This window comes from Ciconia boyciana, chromosome 7, assembly GCF_034638445.1.
Source record: "Ciconia boyciana chromosome 7, ASM3463844v1, whole genome shotgun sequence".
NCBI lineage: Eukaryota > Metazoa > Chordata > Aves > Ciconiiformes > Ciconiidae > Ciconia > Ciconia boyciana.
The window spans coordinates 65667248-65691249 of record NC_132940.1 but is presented as its reverse complement, the minus strand read 5'-3'; the positions used below and the strand labels follow the sequence as shown (position 1 = coordinate 65691249).

At 37.5% G+C, this 24002-nt stretch overlaps 1 protein-coding gene across 1 annotated transcript in view; it reads left to right on the top strand.

The window, feature by feature from the left end:
• Positions 1 to 24002, top strand: part of RSRC1 (arginine and serine rich coiled-coil 1) — a 180430-nt gene that overhangs the window by 19524 nt on the left and 136904 nt on the right. The window contains exon 5 of the mRNA XM_072868510.1: positions 20811 to 20981. Within this exon, the coding sequence (XP_072724611.1) occupies positions 20811 to 20981 (171 nt within the window). The remainder of the gene's footprint in view (positions 1 to 20810; positions 20982 to 24002) is intronic.

Below are 24002 nucleotides of genomic sequence, written 5' to 3'. Positions count from 1 at the left end.
GATCTCTTTAGTTTTTTCTGTGGATGGTAGCACCGGATCATATTTCTTTTTCTCACAATAAATCAAAACCTGCAGTTTTTATTTAGGATCTTCTTGCATTACAGGTTGCATCACCAATAGTTTCTAAAAATATTTTTTAGCTTTAACAACTGACTTTTTTCAAAAGGAACTTAACAGTTTGTCTACATGAGTGTACTGGAAAAAATAGAGGGGTGAAGCAGTAGCACTGAAGATGTCCTAGAGCAATAAGCCACCAATGAGCACGTTCCCGAGATCTAATTGACCGCTTTGGGAAATTAAACTTCATAAGGCAACGCCAAGGGCTCTCAAGTTATCAATAAGGCCAGATAGCTGCTAGTGACAGTTGCTTTGATGCCTTTCATTGGTATAAAAAAAAAAGGCCTTAAAAAGATATGAATGCATAAGTGCTGTTCATTTAGAGCTAAGTATTGAGTTTAATTACATGTAAACTTTTTTGAAAGCAGTCCAGGTGTTATGTACACAGAATGTGTTTTAAGTATAGCTTAAAAAAGCTATACTTTTAAGCTATACTTATACATTTTTCTAAAACCTTTTATTTCTCCCTTTGGGAAAGGGTATATTTGCAAGTTGTTGGTTTTTTGGGGTGGGTTTTTTTATGCTTCAGTTTTCTGGGAAAAGGTACGCAAGAAGACAAGAAGAAGAATATGATTCCCCTTAGTGGAGGATTGGCTTTGATTTCAATGTGTCTACATTCTACACTACTATGTATTTTTACTTTTTTTTTTAATCCTGTTTTTCTCTGCTACCAAAGCTCTGGCCATGAAATAGAATCTATTATTTTTTGCTGCAGAGATCATGTTTCTAGAGACAGCTATGCAAACCAACATATAGCAGATGTCTTAAAGATGCATTGGTAATATAAGACCATCATTGTTTGCTATGTAAATTGCTGCTGTTTCCGGTGTTAGTTTCTAGAATGTGATTATCCAAATGTGAAACACAAAATTGTAGCATTTAGTAGAAACATTTTACTGTTTACTTTATTCCCATCTTTCTTTCTAATTCTAATAACGTATGACAGTAACAGTATCTAGCTTAAAAAGATGCAGGCAAAAAACGTGTGTTTGCTGCAAAAGTGTTTTACTGTATCTTTTCTATGGGACTCATCAGAATGTAAAAAAACCCTAGCAAGAGTAACAGTTACCCTGTAACAATAGAATACAAGTAGCTGTCAACCCCGTGTATTTCAAAAATTCAACCTGAATTTTGTTGAATGTACCCAAGTCAACGTTGCTGAAGTTGTATGGGCCAGAGTTAAGATTACACGTACAACCCTAATCCAGCTTCCCACGGTAGTTTTAATGATGGATTACAGTCTCTTCCACAGATTCCTTGCCACGTTTACTTTACATATTAATGGATTGGTTACCATAGTCCTCCTCAATTATCTTTGTATATTACTCGTGTTATTTAATTCAAGTTACATGAGGGGCAGTTATAATAAGACTTGTTCTTGTAACCAGCCACCTTGGAGCAGGGGTCAGCAGCATTTGAAGTATGCTGTGCCTGATGCTTTGCTTTTCTCAAACTAGAGGTTAAATATGTTGCTAGAAATATATCAGGTCCTGGGAGAAATTAATTACCAGAGAGATAAGATGCTCATCAGTAATGTCTTGCCCCTGTGGCTGGGAGCTGGTCTGGAACTTCATGGGAGCCAGGACCTGGGGACCACTGCCTGTCTTAGCTATTTCTCTCAAGGTATTATGGTTCTTGGCTCCTAGCTGTGCTGTATGCCATTCAAAATCCATCTTTGTGGCAGAGATGGTACTTGCTGACTCTTGCTTTAGAGGATTTTTTTGTTGTTGTTTGGTTTTTTAGAGATGATCGCTCTTCTGTATAAATCGGCATACATGCCCTGGAATTCTTTGATCACTGCTTTTGTCCAAGATTTCAGCCGAAGCCATTGCTCATTAGCAGGGTATTGCTGTCTTCATGAGTAGAACAGTAGCTGCTGCATACAGGATTTTTGGTACCTTTGTACAAACAAATTTTATCCCATATAAATCAATTGTACTTCAAGATCCAGATAGGCAGCTGCCAGTTTTTGCTGATATTATGACCCAAGTGTGCTTTGGGAGCGAGTTCATGCCGATTAAGCTGATTAAAGTTGGGGTACTGTGACACTTTCTTGACTGTCCCTTCATCCTTTAGTGCCTGTTCTTCTCCTCCCACATCTATGCTTCAAGACAGTTCAGTGCATTGATCTGTCTGAAAGCTCTCTCTTGCTCTCCTTTAGTGAGGAGCAAGAGAACAGGGTGAGATGCTCATGCATGGAGAATGCGGGGTGGGGAAAAAAGGGTCAGGCCTGGGTTGTTCAAGCTGAGATCAGGTGAGAGGCAGTTTTAAAGCTGGAGGAAGGCACTGGGAACGGGGCAAGTTGCCAGTTTCTAAGGCAAGGCACCATGTCTCCCTGAAATGCAAGAGCGAGAATGTATATAGATGATAATGCTTCAGCAGGTCCTAGTATAGGTTTATTGGTATAAAACTTTGGTCCTATTGGAGTTGATGGCAAAGCTGCACTTGACTTCAGTGATTCCAGATTTAACTCAGGTGTGATGTTATAGGAAGAAAAGATGATTAAAAAACCTGATCATTTCAGGCATATGTAGAGCCTTTGTCTTTTTACTGTCAAAATAGTGCTTAAGTAATTACCTGAGCAAAATATTTTGTTAAATATGTGATCACATAAGGAAAAAATGTGAAAACCTCCATTTGTTTTTGCATCGTGTAACTGGAGAGAGTTGTATTTAAATAGAATGTATATATTAAAAAAAAATCTAGGAAAAGATAGGAAATTAATATCTATACCTTAATATTAACTGTAACTTAAATATTTTGGATGTACTCATGTAGACCTTTTCTTATTTTTGAATCTTTAAGTTTTCTGCAAATTCATATATGCATACCTCCAAAATACTGTGAAACATATGCTTTCAATATGGAGTTTCCTTATCCATAAATACTATTTTAAAATATTCTTCAGTTGCGGTTTTCATAGGATCATATCAACTCCTAATAAGGCAAACTGAAAAACCCTCGTTGACTTTAAAGAGTTACTTTATGCTCAGCTTGAATAACTGATTTCAATATTTTTGTAATTCTGTACTGCTGATTTATATCCTAGAAATGGAGGCAAGGGCAGTAGTATGTTCTTAAATTATGCATATACTGTTAGATATCTGTTTTTCTTCTATAGTTTTTGCTTCTCTTATATGGAAACATGCAGGGGTAAGCTAAACTGTAATAGAATTTAAATTAATGTGTGGCATAGCACTGAAAATCTGTTACCAGTCTATATCAAAAAGCTATGCTAAAAGTTTTCCTGTTAAAGCTCTAAGCTTCTTGATTGGAGAATGGGTAAAAAAAAAAAATCCTTTTCCTATTTTTCTACTATATAGTCTTCTTGAAGTTCTTCCAAATTAGATTTTAAATGCCAATTAGGAGGTTGAATATACTAAAATAAAAGCAAATACAACCAAAATGGCCTCACCTTATGGCTAGTTAGGCTTTTTCTCTCAAAAGCGGAACCTTTGCTCTGAGCATGGCTTTGAGAAAGATATTCAGCTTAATGAACACATTAATTAGAACCATAACTATTTATAAGATAATTAGAAACGAAGCATGGTAAACTGGGCTTTTCCTGCAATTAATGGAGGATTAATTACTGGAGGTAATGAAGTGGATTTTTAAATGCATTAAGGTGAAGTACAGAGATGTGCAAGGCTTTGTGATAGTTGCATAATTATTCCAGGCTGTTTGAGCATAGCTCATATGAGATCGCTAATAAGCATCATTGCATCATTATGTATGCACTTAAAAAGACTTACCACCAAAATGACTGCCTAATTATTTCTAATTGGCAGGAGTCTGTGTAGTCATTGAGCTGTTTGTAGCCATTTTAAGGTTCATTTAACTATCCTTGGGGCCATGTGATAGATGGAAAAAAGCTTCAACTACACGCTGGCCTTGGCTGGCGCCGTTAATCAATTTTGGTGGGCTTCAGTTTGAAATGCATTTGCTCATGCAGAGGTCAAAACCTGAAGTAGTCCAAGCAAAGTTTTGCTTTTTGAAGCCACTTGACTGTATTCATTAGCAATTAGTAAAATAATTGTGTCTGTCACTATATTTGGATTTCCATATGACTTGGTATTCTTTCATCACTGTCCCTTCTTATAGCATATTAGCTTCACTGGAAACCAAATATTCTTCCAACAGACCCTTTTAGCAACTTCAGTGTAGTGGCATATGTTCCGATATACTACCTTTCTTCATTCATTTGTTAGCTTAAACAGTGCAGTACATTTCAACACAATCATCTAATTTGCTCCCGATTGATTGCTGAGTGAAAGTTTCTACCCAAGGACAACATTTTAGGGCTTTTAAGGGTATCTCTGAGGAATTAGTCATTAAGCATTAAGAGAGGAAGCAAGTAGTAGTCAAATCGAATTCTGACGTTTACCAGAGTTTTGTAGTTAGGGGCATCTATTTCCAAGATGTTGACAGCTATGTATATTCAAGGACATCTTCTGGCAGAAGAAAGCTGTGCAATAATCGCACTTGTTTAAAACCTCATTCTTACATGAATGTTAGTGCACGGGTTCTGTCAATAATTACATTAGAAATGTTGTGAATATCCCTTGAAAATGACCTTTTTGAGATGTTATAATTAGTATGGAGTTATTTTATCTTACCATGTCAGATTTAATGTGACATCCCATTAGGTAAGCGTCTGTGAAAGTTTTCAATGAGTGCGTTGTCCTGTTGGACATAATCATAGCCATCTGTGGGATGCTGTCAACGTACATAAGCCATTCATATAGCTTAAGAAAACACTGGTGAGCAAATTGTAGGCTAATAAAATAAAGGTCAGCTTTGCCATTTTTGCTACAAAAAATGTGGTTCTAGTAATGTAATGTTAAAACATAAATTTAAAAAATAATTGTTCAGATTATGGTTAAAGTGTAAGATTGATTGAAAATAGTTATTCATTTAAAAAAGCAAAAAATGTCACTTATTCATGAACTACTAGTTCAAATCACAGACAAGGTGTTAAAGCAATTGCATTGTGGTAGCATAAACTAAAATATAAGCTAATCCTTAAGGTAAGCTGCAGAATTCCTTAAAAATTGAAATTGTTTTAATTTTGAGACTTTTATAATGGTAACCTTTGAGAAGAGATCACTTTTTTGCAAACACATATTCAAAACAGAAAAAATATATGAAATGAAAATAGCCTCTCATTGACACTCATTAGGAATTGTATTTTGTGAAGTCCTGTCAAATATATGGAAATGCTGCTCTCTAGATTATCAAAACTGTTGTTAGGAAATACATTTTAGAGTGGAGCAACGGTTTTAATCTGCCTTTGAACTTTCTGATTGGCTGTATTGGAAATTCTGGTGTTAGTCAAAAGTGTAACTACTGATGAGTATATTTTTCTTTGATGTAGTGTAGCAGTGCAGTGGGAATAATGTAAGTAAAGCTATCATGGTAGTTATAAAACTGGTCACGGTGAGAACTTTAAACATACATTTATGTAATTACCAAACCTCAGCATCTGGTTTGTGTTGAATTTGGGGTTCTGAGTGGCCCCCGTCACCAACCTGGCTCTATGAAGGCTCTCCTTGTACCGAATGTCCTCCTCCCTGAAGACAGGAGGTCCTTTCTGCTGTCCTTCTGGGATTTGCTTTGGAAGATCAGCTGGTATTCCCCAGGGCTCTGGTAGAGTACTGCTGTCTGGGACCTTCAGCGTGCTTTGAAACGATGAGCAGCTTTGGCCAGTACTTCCCATTCCTCCGGACTTTCCTCTGTCTTAAAGCAGTCATCTTTTCTAGGGTAACTTGGATTTACTACCCTGAATTGATGTTGTGCTATTTCTCCGCAGACTACCCAACATTGGGACACTGGTAAATAGTGTTATGCCACGTGAAATTAATAGCAAATGTGGTCTAGATCACTTCTTTTCCTGCATGTTGGAAGAAAATATGACTGACATATGTAGTTCATAAATGTGTGTCTCATTTTTGACTAACAAAATGCAGTTTTTGCTAGCTAGAAGTCATTAATCTTTTGTGAACTCTTTAATGCACTGTATTTTAATGGTTTAAGAGGCTTTATCCTATAACAAAAATATGGTGTACAATTCAAGATTGTACTGTTATGGCAGCTGAGGACTACAAACCAAGAAAATATGTTGGGAAAGGATCTTTAGTCTTGTTTTTATAAATCTTTTTTAGCATATTTTAAAATGAAATGCGCATTACAAAAGAATTTAATAAACAGCTTAGTTCCGTTTTAGGTAGACCTCTTCCCTTTCTGGTGAGAGCTTCCAAAATATATCTGGACCTGACTCTCCTACTAAACTAGAGAAGAGAAAACTTCATAGTTTTCAAGTAAATGGCTAAAGAGAAGCAGTAAATAAAAAAAGATGAGATTTCACACACTGAGCCAAATTAATCATGCCCCTTCCACAAGTTAATCAGATGGATGTGGGCAAATGTCTTCAGCTATGACTTCTGAGAGGGGCACGGTGGGTTACGGCAGTCTGTGCCCTGCGTTACTCATAGCTTATCTCCCTTTACTTTGTCTTGGCTTGAGATCCCCTAAGGCCGAGCTGCCCAGTCAAGGGTAGATTTGTTGCCAAGGAATCAATATCATTTTGGTTTCCTTAAGGTTTGAATTAAGGAATGGTAAATAACTCTTGTTTGTTTTTTTTCCTCTCTCAAAAATGAGTTGAAAATGGCCAAATGATACTATTTCCCACTGCTGCTGCTTACACTCCATCCTGTTCAAGCATTGTGCTATATTCTACAACCTACAAATAAATGCTAGAACAAATAATAACAGAACAAACAAGAAGTTGTTAACGCTATCCTTGCCCTGAATCTTTTGCTTCATTTGTTTGTCTGTGGAAAGTTCAAAGGTTGGGGTTTTTGTTTTGTTTTTTGAAAACTGTCCATTCTTCAAAAATGTGAATGTACTGAAAATGTGCATGTTTTTTGTTCGTAACATTACTTTGTGTCTTATTTTCCAAGGGGGAGGCAGACAACAGCTGCTGGATAGGGGATTGGAAGAGCAAAGAGGAAATATGGCTGAGAAAGGGGAAATGTAGGCAAATTTCAAGCAAGCCTTCAGTTTATTATCTGCTTATTCTCCATTATTAATTTCAAGTCAGCTGGTTATTCTTCCGTAAGTCTCCAACATCAAGGATTTTAACTATCAAATCAGAAGATAAGGGTCCGCTTTTTCATGATTCCAGTCTACTGTTAAATTTACTGGCGCAAACCCTGTAAATCAAAATGAAGTAGCGAGTAGACTCAACAGGAATACACAGAACGGAAAGAGTGTGTATCAGTGCTGTTACGGGGCCCGGCCACTCACTGAGGATACAAACAGTGGCCTGTCCCGATGGGGTCCTTAGTTGTATCTGATTTACAGGATAAAGACAAAATCTGCACAGTTACACGCCTTACACTGTTGATTGTCCTATCTGCTAGACACAATGAGCAAGCTTTTGCTAAAATTGGAGTATATCAACAACTTTCCAGCTGCAGACTGCAGAAGGGCATTAGGTTGCAGCTCTAATCTTGAGTCCAAGTCAGTGGAGGCACTTACTCAGGCGGGTGGTAACTAGGGGTGGTTGGGATGCGTTGTTACTCGCCCCTAGCCTGAAAGGAGCATTAGAAGTCTGAACGTTGCAGATCAGGCAACAGGATAAAGTAAGATCTCGAGTATTCTGATGAAAGCTTTCCTGAAGACTGTGGTAAAGTATCTGAATTATGGAGTATTCCCATGCTTCAGCTAAATTAAAAAGATCGAATTATCTGAATAATACAATGAAGTCTTGACCTTATTTCAGAACATATCTTACAGTAAGCTGATATGATCACGAGATTGGTGCATCTTATGAAACTGAAGCTTGGTAACCACAGTTATCAAGTTTCTAGTATGTTGCAACTGTGAAGTACAATAGATTGTTAGAGATGATATCATCTCATCTGAGGAATGGTAATATCTCGATTGCCTGTGGTTAGTCAACATACCCTTATGTTACTTATAGTAGGAAAGTGCCAGACAGGGATCAAGCTGTTTGTGCTATCGGCAGTATCGATGAGTATTCAAAACAGCATTTCAGCCCCAAAGTCTTGGTAGTTTGATTAGCAGCAGAAAACAATAGGTGTGGGGGAAAAACAAAGTTGGAGGGACATGAAAAATACACCACAGTAGAACAACCGTCTGCCAGCACAATGAACCGCAGGCAGCTAGCGGTGTCATTGTAGGCATGGGGACATCAATGACTCCTGAAGAGGCATTTGAAGGTGGCAGAGGGGTGGCAGGGAAGTTTTCCTCGCTTAGTACATTGTTACTGTAATATGGGTTACTATCTGCCAGTTCTGAAATCTCATTACGTTCCCATTCCCTTCCCCTCCAACTTCCCCATAATGGTGTTAATTTTCTGGAAGTCGTGATGTAGCTGTTGGGAAGAGAGTTGTTGAAGCTTTTGAGGGACACAATAGGTAGTGGTTTATTTTTGGAGTCAGCTTGTTAACTGTACAATTTTGGTAATATTCTCAGTGATGGAAATAATACAGTTTACATTTTTAATTCTTGCCTTCAGGTTTCAAAATTGAGATGAGTGTAGTACATAATAGCTGCTGTCGGAGGCTTCTTGCAGCTTCAGGAAGGCCATGCAATGCTGGTCTGTAATTATTTCATGTTTTTGCTGTGGTTTTGTGAGGTTTTGTAATTTTGTTTTAAACGCAAAGCTTAGAAGAGCATTCCATAGTAAAACTGAGAATCTTTTAAACAAAGGCATAGGTGTGTAGAAATTGCATTTTAATTGATCATTATTACCCATTTAAATTGGGACTGATATCAAGTAGTTTGTTTTTAGATCATCAATTGATCAGAATAGTCATAACACATTTTGAAGTATAATAACCGAGTAGTTTTGTTGCTTTATGTATTTTTTTAAAAAGTTCAGATTTTGTTCTTTTTGATAGGTTTTATTTTACCATATTTTATGTAACAGTTGCAGGTTCCATGATGAAAACACTTTTTTTGTGAGTTGGTTGCTTTTTTTTTTTGAATACTAAGTGAAATTTTCAGAGTTTTTCCCGCTCCGTTCCTTGGAGTTTTTAATTAGTCATTAGAGTTGGGGTTTGGGAAAGACACAACAGGGTTATAGGTGATAACTTCCAGTAAACTAGATTTTGCATCCGATAAGCCTGTCGGCTATGTATTCTTCATCAGTCTCCAGCAAATAAGCTGTTCAGTATTCATCTAGGAGAATATTAAAAAAAGACCATGCTTTCCTCTATCTACTGTGTGTTTGTAAAATACAAAATATTGAAGTAAGATGCATCTAACTTGCATGTAAATTAGAAAATTATCTTTGCATTTTCGGAATGTGTATTGAAAAAGAGTAATAAAATATACAAACTGTTTGTTGTGTCTTCAAAAGATTTTGACAGTATGGCGTGATACGCTTTTGCTTTTTTTTGTGTGTGCGCTTTAGGAGTTTCTAAAGCCCTTTTATGACTAAATTTTCAGAGACTTGATCCTATAGTCAATTTGTGGCTGTTTTCATTAAATATTTTAAGATTTTTTTTTTTTAATTTGGGAAAACAAGATGGTATTCTAAAAGTCTTTCTATATACTTCATAAACCTAATGTGGTAAAAAGTGTAGGTAGAATACCTCAAACTTTTTACATCTTATAAAATTTAAACCTAAAATGCCTGGTTATCACTGAATTAAAGAAAAAAGTTTCCCTTTTTCTCTGTGCTTACAATTAAGAAATGGTTTAATTTGTTACCAGTCAAGTACAAGTAGACACACAGCTTTTCATCTAAGTATTAGTTCCAAAGTGTCATTTGAGACCTCTGGTCATCATGTGAATCGAGTCTGTCTCAATAGTTCCAGTCTTTTAAATTAGCTATTTGTTTCTAAGGACAAGCATATGCTTTAATCTTGTCTTTAAGCAGTTTTTTGAGCCTTTTAAATGGTACTGCAAGTTGCCGCAGTGTTGAAGAATGAGAAATGTTGGGACTTTTTTTTCCTGTTGGTTCAGTTTTGGATCCGTGCTGGTGCTCCTCCATGGTTCGAGTCCCTCCCGTTGACAGCGATGGGGCTGCAATGCTCTGGGTTGGGTTCTGCGTTTGGGGTTTTTGTTTTCCGTTTATGAGAACAGTCAGCGTTTTGTGGTGTAAGTTGATTTCAAGCATCTGTTTAGGTAATTTCATTCAGCTGTCTGATATCTCTTAGTGGATGTAAGTATACATAAATATTATAGCATCTTTAAGCTCGAACCATGATTGGGAGCCTCAATCTTAGATGTTTTACAATCACAAAAAATAAAACAGTGGTCTTCTCAAAGAGAGACGGAAGAGTAGCGCTTACCTGTAGCTAATTTGAACTTCTCAGCGGCACTAGGAAAGTGAAAAACTCAACCTTGAAATCTCTCATTTATGCTCCTCAACTTTTTAACATAATATCAGAGGTGTTGTCAAATTTACAACAAATAATTACCTGGATAGTGATTCCATCTGGAAAATGAATTTGACCTTTTTTCATCGCTGTGTGATACATCCAGATCTTCCTGTCATAGCAGATGCAGAGTCACTAATGCCTGCATGATGTAGAAACAAATAATTTGGTGTATTTATTGAGAGTCCTGAAAGTAAGCTAGACCTTTGTTTTTTAAAATAGATTCCAGCTGTATCAAGAATAGAATAACTGCATGCGTATGTATAAATTAATTACAAAGCCTGATGAATTTACTTGCTAACAGAATGTTACCTTTTTCCTTCATATAGAATTCAGGTTTTCCCTTTTTTTAAAGAACGTAAAAAAGATATAGAGTGTCTTTTCTGAAGGATTAGACAATCTAAAGGAACAGAAGTTTCATACAGCTCATTTTTTTTTCTGGTTGCTTTTTCTTCAACCTAAGCAGTGGCAGTTCTGGAATTCGGTTAGGAGAGGAAGGAATCCTTCGTGCTGGCATCTTTGTGTGGCAAACTAACAACGGTTTTGCTTTTGCCTTGCCTTGAGGTTGAGTAGCTTTTAAACTCTTGTATGAGCAGAAAACAAGCTGGATGTTCTCAAAGAGTACAAGCTTTTCTTTTATTAACAGATTACTGGAACAATAATTACTTCTCTCATCAACCTTAACTTAGGTTTTATAAGGAAGTTTATATATAGTATATGTGCAGCTGGATAGTGCATACATTTGTGTTGGTGGATGTGTTTTTATGCCCTTGAAGTCTAGAATTTCAAGACTGCTAGAGCTGCTTTGAATGAGAAATGATGGGGAATTGGAGGGGTGGCTTTTTTCTTAGTTTATTCAGCAGCCAGGACAGTGTACTAGCTCCCATTTCTTTATTATTTTATTACCCAAAGGTCATTAGAATTAAGTTCTAGCTTTTACTGTTCAGTCCTGAGATGGCTGCATGAATGTAGGGTTAGAAAAAAGTCCTGTTTTGAGACAGTCTCTGAGAAAAGAAAGATGTGAAAGAAATTAATTTCATGTAAAAATAGATGTGTTCTTAAACTGACGGTCCTAATTTGAGGTGAAATCTTAGCAAAGAGAAGCAGTTCAGAGTCTTTGTACAGATTAACAAGGGAAATGAATGATGCAGCGCTTCCCCCCGATGATGAGGCCAAAGATCCTCAGCTCCTTTGGAGCAGTTATATCTAGGGTAAGCAGTGATCTTGCTGTAAGCTGAAGGAATACAGTGGGGAGAGGATCCCCTCCTGCCATCACTAATGGAGTGGAACAGCTCGCAATTCCAGTAGATCAGTGGGAGCTGTTCACACAGCTGTTCTCCCTTCCCAAACCCCAGCCAGCACACTTCATTACACTTCCTTTGGCCACAGCTGCTCCCACAATCCTGCCTCTGCATAAAAAAGCCTGTTGAAAAATAGCATATCTTGTTTTCTGTGCCGAATGCAAAAATAATGTGTATCCAATAACGCTGCAGTTAGTTCATGTACTTCCATACAGATCTGTAATGTGCATCTGGCCTTCTCAAGCAAATCACACTTCTGCATGCAAGGAAATGCTCCTCGAGTGAGCCATTTGATGAAGGAAGCAAGTTATGGTTATGTACAGGTTAGTGTAACTAGCTTTGTTAGGCATTTTGTAAAAGCACATCAACAAAAACCAAATGGTTTACCTCCATGCTTGAATAGCAGCTCTTTAATCTCTGACTTATATTTCTGGTTTTCAGATAATGTTTAGTAAAGTCTGTTTTCTGGTTTTAGTTTTCCGGCAAGGCTTTTGTCGAAGTGCTCCTGGAGCTGGTAGGGTCGTGGGCAGCTTCTCTTCTATCACTCATTCCTTAGGCGAGGACTTCTGCCCAAACTCTACGAGAAGCAAGTCTCTGAGCAAAGGGCTGCTGACACAAAAGCTCAATTTAAGTAAACTTTCTGTATTTCTGGAGACAGTTTTCTCACCTGGTCGTTGGTCTCCTGAAGGTTTTCCAACACCTTTGTGGTGATGTGGGCGTGCTGAACCGGCGATGCGCTGTCACTGTTGGCACTGGATCTAGAGCCTTTCAGCTACTGTAAGGAGACTCTTTGTAGGATGGTCAAGGCGTTGTGGCGAAGAAGGCACTTTAATCTTTGGAAGTGAGAAGAGGTAGACCAGAAGGTTGTAGCCTGGAGAACTAGACTTGTAACAAACGGACTTCTTGAGAATAAACAAGGCTAAAAGCAGTGTCTTCTCTATCTGCTCTTCTGCCTGGCTGCATTTATGTAGTGTTCATGCAAGTTTTCAGTAACTACTTTCTTTTTTATTACAGCTTACTGGAATTTTGAGTATTGTTTCCTCAAATGTTTGATTATGTAATTAATGTAATTTATAGGTGGAGAATTGTTTATTACTGAACTAAGCCGATGCCTGTATCTGGTGAATCCACTGTCTCAGTTCTGCAAACCGTGTTCTTGCTTGTCCCTGTTATTGTTTGTATTTCATCTTGCATTTCTGTGGCGCTGTGGATGATCTTGTTATTATCTTTAATACCCCTCTATTTTGTCACTTACCAACTCTCTAAATTGCTGGCTTGAAATGACTTCTTTTTCCTCTTAGCACCACTCTCATTTCAGACTTAAAAGCTGACTCTCTGCTTCTGCCTAGTTTCATTTTTCACTCACCTTATATTTAACAATAAATAAACCGTATTATCACACATTATCTATACTTAATTTCCTCAGACACATGCATTTTAAAGCTGCAAACTAATAGTGACCCAAAATGTTTTATAGAGGTAGCAGTATTTGTATTAAAAAAAAAAAGCGTAGTATTAGTAATTTCCACACTCTGAACAACTGCAGTTGATGCTTGACATTTTTACCTTCCCCAAGAACTTGTACCGTGATTTTTTTTCCTTGCTAGTGAAGTTGAGTTAAACAAGAAACTTTCTCTTAATATGCTTCGAAAGAGAACATGTCATTTTGCTGCAATTAGTTGTGCGTTTGCACTATGTCTTTATTGCCAATATGAATATCCAGGTTTGATGCAATGCAGTTGTGTTTCATTGTTCTTTCCCAGACTTTTGATTTATTGCTAAAGTATTAAAGAGGCATGAACTTGTCGGGTTTTGCTTGCAGCTATTGAGCTAATAATAATCTAATAAGAATGGTATCAGCTGAGAGATACTTAGAAGAATGCCAGGGAGGAACTTGACATCTCTGGAACTTTCATTTGAGTGGTGGTTGCTGTTTGCCAACAAAATAACTTATTTTTTTCAAACACTTACCTTCACTGAAAGCGCGCTTGTTTTCTTCTGTTTGAGCTGTCGTTTCTGTGCTCTAATTCTTCTTTCCCTTTAAAAAAGTCTATCTCAGTGACTTTTTTAAAAACTGTAGTGTTTTGAAAATATTAGATTGTACCTAGAAGATATAGTTCAATGCTTTAGTGCAATATAATTGGGGAAATACTAAACGACACTGACCTCATTTCCTTTAGAACAATGAAAATTAATAGTTTCACGTTTTATTAGGCTGATATTCCAGATGTAGTGTACATTTAATTAAGTGTAGTTTCCTTTTGGTTATGGTATGTGTATCTGCTTTTTGTCGCAAATTCTTTCTAGTTTTACAGTTTTCCACATGTTTTCTTTCACCATTTATGATTTTTTCAAAGCAGAGCTATAAGGATTTAAATCACTTTAGCATGCAGCAAAACAGTTCCCATTCAAACAATAAACGCCATTTTAAAAAGCCTTTAGATCTTCTGTCACTTCATAAATATAAATGTATAAAAACATTATGCAGTTGTAGTGCCCACCTGCTAATTAAATGCAGATTTCCTCAAACTTGTTTTAAAATCTGCTTATTTGTTTCAACTCCGTCTCTGTTCAGAATACATATGGCCCTTGTGAAACTAATTATGCTTATGGAGCAGCTGTTAAATTTAGTGCAACTAATTTTATCCAATATTTTACATTTTAATTGATTACCTGTGAAGAAATTAGCAAATTAACACTTATTGTGCAGTAACTGAATGGGCTTTTATGGATACTTTCAATTTTTACAAGTGGACTAAGTGTTGATGGAATAAAGACATTTCTTAGGATTTTAGATAGGAAAGTTATTGGTGAGCCTTGATTATCTGGTGTGAGAATTTAGGGATACTGAGTGATGCCAAGCATCTGTGTGTTCTGTAACTTAGACATGAAAAGCAGATTGGAAAGTAATAGCTTTTCACAGAATTTTGGCAACATATGGGCTTATCTGGATCTAAGAACTCTTTGAAGATCTTTGAACTTGACTAAATGACTTAACCTTTGGCATGGTGGGTGGGTGTTTGGTGTGTGTCGGTTCGGGGGGAAGGGGGTGTGCATGCTGGCAGCCGACTCTCCAGCCTGACTCTTTTTTTTTTTCCTCCAGTAGTTCTATAATTTGAACACTTTGGGACTTGCTTTAATATGAATAATGGGGATTGTTTTTATTTTTCAACAGCAATAAAAGAGAAAATCTTTATTCTCTGCTTGATCTGTGGACTTTTGTTCTTGTTTACTGATGAATTCTTGGCACAAATGACTTCTTGTAGCTCCATTTCATAAAGTTATATCTTTATTTCCTGTCCTGTAGATACTGCAAGATATTTTAACAGTAATTCATAGTAACATACAGGTGAATTCGTTCACGCTACAAATGGAAATGTACTGCAGCTTGTTATACACCGAGTAGCAAATTTAGTATACTTTAATTTTCACTTTATGAAATTATCTTCCACTGTCAAGAGCCTGTTGTGTATTTTGGGTTTAATAGAGGCCTTATGGAAACTTGCATAAAGTGTTCTTAAAACAAATATTTTAGGATTTTGGGCTTATAGGCAAAGAAAAAAGACAGCTATCTTATTAAAATGGTAACATACTGTAAAACGAAGTTCTGGGGCATTAAGTGCAGCTTTTCTGTGTGCTTAAGCCCGGCCCTGTGAAGGTGCCGATACGGCTGTCCGGTCTGAGGTTAGCCCTTGCTCGTCTGCCGTTACCGAGAGGCTCTACCCCGTGAACCCAGGCTGTGCTGCTGGGGGATGACACTACGAAATCCTGAATGTATCTTAGGCAGTATGAAGCATCGTTTTTCTTGTTGGTCTTGATCTTAATTCTTTAATTACCTGCAGCCTTGGTGTACTAGAGAAAGGTCAGTAGCCTTACCTGAAGTTGCCAAAGCATGATCTAACTTTCCGAGGTTTCATCGTTCAAATTCTGCAGTTGCCACAGAAAAGTGGATGTCAGAGATTGAATGTTAGCTCTTTCTTTAAAAGGAAGAGAGAGAGGGGGAAGAAACAGCATAAAAATTAAGTAGAGAAAGCTATTTGGATTGCAAAGTGACAGACTTGAGGCTTACAACATTCCAGACTTGCTTTTAAGTGTCCTCTTAATTCTGTCCTGATGTCTGCAGGATGGTGTCTGTTCATACAGTCGCTTACTGTTCCCTGGTGTTTCAGACAAGACCAAGCTAAATGGGGAATCGTGGCTTCTTCATTGCCTAGTCCTCGTCTCACCTGGCCCGTTGAAGCTTGTGTTTGGTGTTGCAGAATTAGTCTTGAATTGTATTTCCAGGTGGGTTTCATTAGCCTGGGATGTCAGAGAGATTGGAGCATCCGTCAGAGCTGGAGGAAATGAGGCAGGTTTTAGATGTTGAGGTCTTAGAACAGTTTTATTTAAGAGGGAAAATTTAAGTGGCAGTTTGTTTTGGGAATACTTACCAATAAATAAAATCCCAGGAAGAGTAGTAACGTCTGCCTGTATACAAACACAGCACATCCTTTTGCATACTTGGTGGGAAACTGTGCTGCTTCTTTGTAATTTTTTGTTAAACACTTTCATATAACTTCTTTGCTTTCTGAATACATATTTTTGGCCTCTCAGTATAAGGTGTTGCATAATTTTTGCTTCCTTCTTGCTATGAATCTAATTTCTTTAGCTTCATTTAAGTTTTCTTAACTTTATTGAATCAATAATCTCATTTTTATTCTCATGTTTAAAATGCTTGACTTTTTCCCCCCTTAAGATTACATCTTATGCCTTTTTTAAAAGATAAAGTGAGTCTCTTCTTTGCTTATTCTTTTGCTCAGTCCCTTCCTTAAGCTTTTCAGTTTGGGGAGAAAGAAGCCTTAGCTCGTATTTTGGTTTTTTGATGAATGCAGGGAGAACCTGTTTGTAGGCAACAAACCATTGCCTTTTTATTTTCCCTTAGGGGAAAAAAAAACCCCAAAACTGTTTTGCAGTTCCCACTTGTTGCTGTGAGACTTGCACTGCAGAGTCCCGATACATCTCAGTGCTTGTCCGTTTTCATGGCCTAAAGAGGTAGTTTCACGCATTCTGGAGGTGATGCAGCGTTCACTCCGTATATCAGTGTAATTGTGGCTTTTGCTTCAGTCGTAGCTAATCATCATTTCCTATGGCACTTCATAGAAACTGAGAGCTCTCTTAAGAGTGCACACACTAGCAGAGATCAAGAAGATTGTGGTCTTACCTGCTTAAGCTCAGTAGTTCTTACATGGTTTATTGCTGGCTTCCTGTTAATTCCGGTTCAGTTTTAGAAGTATTGCTGGCAGAACTTATTTTATCATGCAAGTTGAAATTGTTCTAGAGAATTATACCGTGAAGTTTGTTATTTTTGCCATCTTATGTCTGTTATCTTAAAGTATTTAGTCTCTGTGCTTCCTTTGTTTCATCAAAATGTGGTAAAACTACCTAATGCGTCTTAACTCATAATATACTAAGCTGTTACTCAGATAGTTAAGCAAATATATTTTAAAATTTTCATGCCTCTACATGTGTGAGAAGTCCCTAGGATTTTTTCAGACTAGCAGAAGACTTAAACAAGAGTTGGGATTCAGCTTAAATTTGTTAATAAAACTATGTGTTGTGGTGCCTAGTGGTTTTTCTAATGGTCCTCCGTTACTATGACTTTGGGTAGATTGTGAAGGAGAAAGGTTAATAGAGAATAAGCTTTTTCAAAAGTATTCATTGCTGTACAACATGCGAAACACAGTAGTTACCCCAGTTTAAAAGCGAGAAACAGAATCTAAGTTTCACTAGCATTCAGGAATTGAGGGGAGCAGGAATATTAGACTGTTCCTTTTTTTCTTCGCCTCAGTTTTCCTTATTTACTTTACCCCTGTTCATGACTGGGGTTAGTATGTTTTTCTGTATTTCTGGAGTTGTGTTGCTTTATAAATACTGTTTGTATATAAATATAACCAAATATATTAACATGTATAATCAATATAAGTACATACAGTGAACTTAGCAGGCAGTTAATTTTATTTGGGAGGGCTGTAGCTCTGCAGCATTAAGGGAAAATGATGAAAAATTAAATATTTGCAAAGAACTTCGTACAATGATGGAAAACCCAGGAAAACTCATCTTTGGAGGAGGTCAGGCTATCCCTGCGCACGCCTGTCGCGGCTCAGCGTGGCCGGTGTTCACCTGGTGCTACATCGAGAGGCTGTCTTACGGTGTGCTTGTCTCTCTCCCTCAGCGCTCCTGTCCTGGCTGCTCTGTCCTGTGCCGAGCAAATAAACCCTGCGTCCGTCTTAGCTACTGGAGAGCAAATGTAGAGGAGAGACTCTGCAAGTTGATTCAGGTGCAGCGGAATACACTAGATGACTTTGCAGCTTTTTTTTCTGAGCCGTTCTTTCTATAGATCCCCTAAAATAGGGCATGGCAGTCAGTTTGGGTTAGGCTGGGGGTCTGCAGCCCACGGAGGCAGCCGGGCTTGGCACCTGAACTGCCCTGAAGACCCTTCTACGCGTGCTAACTTGTTATCTGAGCTAACAAGTCTGACCAAACTGAGGTTGTCTCTGCATGAAGCCAATTCTGGATTGTCTGCATCTGTGCTCTGGGCTGATCTACAGCCCAGATCAACTGCTCTGATAATTGAAGGATTGACTGAACTAATGCATCCTGCAGAGATGGCTTCTGTGGAGTAGAACTTAACATTTTTGTTAAGATCTTCCCTGTAATATCCCGTTGATAGTCATCTGCCTGCCTCACCTGCGTGCCCGGGACAGGGAACACAAGCTGTATCAGCTATTTTCTCTAATTGTAAAACCCAAAGGATAAACAATGATTAGGGATCACTCCAGGCTAATGAATTTTAGGGGTGCAAAAGATTGCAAATGAAAGAACAGTGACAGCTTCTGTAAAGAAAATGTTCATCGGTTTGTCAATGCTGTTATAAGTACATTATTACAAATTTGATGCCACAAGTCTACTTTTAATTTTTACAAGCTGGTTTTCTGTATATAAATTATACCTGCCACTTATTCTACTTAGACATGTGTGAACGAACAGAAATCTAGGATTTGAGCATCCAGCTAATCTGAACTGAATTTGCTGTTATTTGCACCTGCGAAAGGCAGATATGAAATCAAGCTCAAATTTGAGCTGAGACAGTAAGCTCTCTAGCAATAAGTATTTTAGATTCCTCAGTTACTTCTGTTTGAAGGACTACACCCTTAAGTAAGGAGAGGCCTTGCATCAAATGAAGGTGATTTGTGTTGCTACAGGGCTTTTTTTTTTTGTTAGTTTGTTTTGGTTTTTACTGTTTCTGACTTTGCATCTTACCTGCAGAGCCCTCCGAAATCATGGTTACCTTTGAACAGTGAATGTCTGTAGGGTCTGTAAGTCTGTGCCTGCCTCCTCACGATGCTTGTAAACCCAATGTCTTAGTGCCAATCAAAAAATAGATCTAATATCCAGAATACTCTTTTAGGGCAAAACTTCCTCTACCTGAGGACTAAAGAATGGATGGATGCTTTTTAATTTGTGATGACATAATAAAAATCCATTTTGAGAGAGAAAATGTTCTATAGTTCATAATACGCCACTTAAGTGGTAATTTGATCTATTGTATTAGTGCTAATAGGGTGACCGCTAATGGGACATACCGCGTCGCAAGAGATGCCATCTGCGGAATGAAACGTAAAACGGAGGTTCTGACCTCTGGTGCTAGTCTGAAAGGCGCAATGGCAAGAATAGGTATGTGAACCCCAGGGTGCTGGACAGATTCCAGACTCAATAACAACATTCTTCCTAAATGTAATTTATAGCTTCATCTGGATGTAGTATTTTCTTTTGCTTATTCTATTGTGGAGTTTTATTAAACAGTTGTTGCCTTTTAAATGGAGGGATCTTTTGTATGTGATTTTGCTTTTAAAGGCCTTTGGAGTTTTGCACTCCAAGAGGTGCTAAATAAATTTTTTTATACTGTTTTAAAAAATGCCCTTCCCTCTCCAACGCTCTCGGTACTTAATGAAACTTTTCAATGAGGTGCCGTCAGAACTTTTATCAAGATGTACGTTGTAATAGAAACTAAGGCAAACTTGAACTGCTGTTTTCCTAAATATTCATTGTCTATAGCTACTCATGTACCACAGAAAAGATGTATTGATCCATGATAAATTATAAATTAAAATTTAGAAAATTGTCTAAAAGAAATTCAGGAATAATGAAAAGGTTTTTTTGGATACATATAGAAACAGTCATATTGTAATACTTCTTGATCTTTTTTCATGCAAGTATATCAGTAACAACATATATTTATTACAGAGGAATGGATAACATGATTGAGAACAGAGTATCCTACAGCCGTGTAGGAACTTGTAACCAAGAACCAAAAACGTGTACAAACCCTCGCACCTGTATGCAGTTTCTTGCATTATTGGGCCTGTAGGGTTGGCCTATTTATAGGTTCTCTGCAAAGTGTGTTTCAAATCTGCATTTGATATTAAGAAGCTGTGTGCAAGCGTCAGCTCTGCAGGCTAAAGACAGGCCTTTGGACAGGTCGCTTCTGGTTTTTCTGGTTTTTGTTGGAACATAGAATCGTTAGTAGTAGTAATGTATTTAATATGTAAATACAAGCACTTAGCAGCTGTAAATTCTTTGATTATTTGCCAAGCTAAATTGATCAGAACTTAAGAATTTCAAGTTTAATGTTCAAGAAAAAAATTCCTTCCTTTCCTTCTCCAACAGCTCCAAAGATTGCTTTGGTAATACAGATTACTTGGTTAATGGGTGAATACTAAGTAGGTGGTTTAATTTATTTTGCATTCTTCCTTCAGAGTAGAAGCAGTGCTTTCTTTTTCACTTTTCTTTGGATAAATTGGCAGGTTTTTGTTTAAAAGTATGAAATTACTAAATGATTTGAAAATGTGTTTAAAATAGTTGGACTATATAACAAATCTAACATACAATGACAGTGAAAAATGCATGACTGCTAAATTTTAATACTGTGGATTTTGTGTAGATCACGATCAAGACCTCGTCAACGTTCTTATAGTCGAAGTAGTGAAAGATCCAGTCATAGGAGAACTCATAGCGGGTCTCGTGAAAGAGAGCGGCGTAAAGGCAGAGAGAAAGAAAAAATAAAAGAGAAGGGCAAAGGAAAAGAAAAGGAGATATATGGCACGAAGCATGGGTAAGTAAAATGACAAACAATATAACTATAATAAAAACAGGGAACAATTTAGTGTCGTTTTGCTTTTTTGTAATCAGTTTGCTTTATAGTACGTGATATTTTGTGTAAACTAAGTGGAAATTACTTGAAATCTTTGAACGGTGTGATTCTTAGTATTTTAAAATTCTGGAATGTGACAACATTTCAAACTCAATGATGGTTTAATTTACAATTCTTTTTTCCCCTTGATTCGCAAGTGTCTTAAATAGCTTTCTTCAATTGATTAATATAAATATTTTTCCAATACATAATAACCACAATTTAAGGAAAAAATGAGCATTAGAAAGTACGAAGGCTATTTCCTGTGAAAAGATGGTTTTCACTGTTCACCCCCTGCACCCTACGTTGCCAGAAGTTCCTATTTGGCTTCATTTGTGGCTCAAAGTACAGTTCCAGCAGAAGCTCCTGCTATGGGTGAATGGCGGACTGCCTGTCAAAACCTGCTGTCAACCTAATTTCTGCTTGAAATGACTTGGATTGTTGATCTTGTTTTTACAGATTTCGGAGAAGACAATTTATGTAATTACCTCTGCTTTATACACCTTGATCTCCTGCAGCCTTTGCTGTCATGTTTGTCTTTTCCCTGTTTATGTGATTGGTTTCAAAAAGGAAGACACTGGTGTGTCACTTGATGAATTTCCCTTTGGTGGATTCCCACTGAAATGCTAAATGGGAATTTCTGGAGTAGCATCCTTCACCCATGCTTGTGGAGGTATCTCACAATTACCTCCCTAGTTTTATGGCTTGAAGATATTAGTTATTTAGTCCCGCTAAATGGTCCCTACATGGACCTACTTGTCCATGGTTATAGCATTGATTATGTAAATATGCAGGATTAGCTATTTGCATGTGTTTTTCTTATTTGCAGTACATTACTTAGACTGCTGGGAACTTCAGGAGTTTTGTCTTTCACTCATTTTAAGGGATACTTTCCTCGCTATTTTACTAAACCATGTGGGATATTTCTCTCTTCTTGTGGATGTTTTCAGCAATCAGTAGCATTCGATGTAAACAGAACCCCTGAGATGTTTGCAGTATGTCGGATAAGTCACGAACAAGATGCCTTTTACGTATTTACTTGAAGTTCAAATATATTTTGGTACTTCTGGAAGACTTGAGGAGAAGCCTGGGTGTTCCAGCCAAAAATTTTTTTTTTATTGAAGTAGAAAAGTAGGGAAAGGACCCATACTGAGCACGTAACATTTGGTGCGTGAGAGGTTTTCTGGACTTCGTGTAGAAGCACGTCTTAAATCATGTTGGAGTATATAGCAGTGCTTTATTAGCTTACTGCCTGACTTTATGTCCTTTTATAACAAGGATCGATATGAGATAGCTGTAGGAAGAACACAGAAGTGTCCAGAATTTTTTTGGAAGCAAGCAGTTTATCTTTATATTTTGATAACTTACAAAATTGCTTACGCTAAATTTGAAAACAAAATGCCCTGTTTGGGTCATTTCCAAGGTAGTTAGGACAAAGAGTACAAATTGATAATAGAAACATTTTAGGACTTCAGTCCATTTTCCTCTGAGCTCAGGAACTGACTGGTGGGCTTTGTACAGGGATTTCTTACTTGGAGCATTATTAGAGTACAAAATGAAATGTACCTAGGATGATGTTGATATCATCTGTGCTTCATAAACTTTTCTGAGGGGGGACAACATGTTTTTCAGTTTAATCGAATAGTGATCAAAGTATATCTGTACAGAGAATATGGATCTGAGAAGCTTTTCCCCTTTCCAGTTATTTGTCATTCCGAAGATTGAGACTGTATCAGCATCACATTATTGTTTGCTAAAGGCTTTAAAAAGCAGCATATTTGAATACACAGAGCAGACAGAGCTCTTTGACGCAATTGCTATTTGCAATTACTGCACAAGTACATGTCTATGGAATGTTCTGTTATGGAGCCCAGTCAGAGTGAATTGGGAACCTGCATTTTTCCTTCCTAAATGCATATCTGTAGGAACAAAGAGGGTTAGTGTAATTTCTCTTTGCCTTGTGTGTGCTCCAGGAAAATGAGGCCAAGTAAGATGTTTTACAGTTGTGTTTTCGTATGAGGCTTTCTCAGGCCTCCTGAGCTCGCAGCTTTCTTCCTCTATATCATTTATTTATGTGTGTGTTTCCTTCTTGGGTGAAAAGTATGGGAAAGAAAAGACGTCCTTGGCCGAGGAAGCTCACCTGTCCTTAGTTTATAGATGTATAGGAAGGAGGATGGTACAACACAAACTGACTGAACCTTTTGCCTGTGTAAGTCTATTGGCTTCTGGTGTTTTTTCCTTTGTTTTCTGCAGCAGCAGGGAGATTCGATCGTTCGTTTGTTCTGTCTTGATGCTCACTTCTGAGGAAAGCACCAAGATAGAATTTTTTGTTTTCCAGTAACTAAAGCCTTTTGTAGTTGACTGTGGTCAACAGAAGGTAGCAAGTTGGTTTTGCTGATTTTTTTTTTTTGGTTTTGTTTTTTTGAGGGTATATGTTATAATTTAGGATTTTTGTCTTGTAGTGGTCTCAGATGTCCTCTTGTGGGTATGGTTACAATTATAACTCTTATTATAGCTTGCCTCCACAGCCGAGTGTCTTGGCAGAGTCTGCGACTGATACCAGTCCGCTGCAGCCCAGTGCTTCGCTGCTTGGCTGGAACTTCACTGCTCACCCAATTAACTTAATGCTGGAGTAGACCAGGAAGCACTACGACGATTTGCTCTGTTAGCTGTCTTCATTGGAGAGACAGTAAACAGAGATAGGTGATGCCTCCTCAAAATGTGTGTTTTTTCTTGTTTTAAGTTGGATCCAGTTTGGACAGGACAAAAAAAAAGTATTTATTTTTCCTCCTGGCACATTCTGCTGTAACTAACACAGTGATGGTGCTGGTTTTTCAACTTGTGGTTCACATTTTTTTTTTCCTCTGAAGTATGAGGAAGAAAGTCTAAATGGACATAAAAAATGACTGTCAGGTGTACATTTGGATGTGAAATACTGAGAGC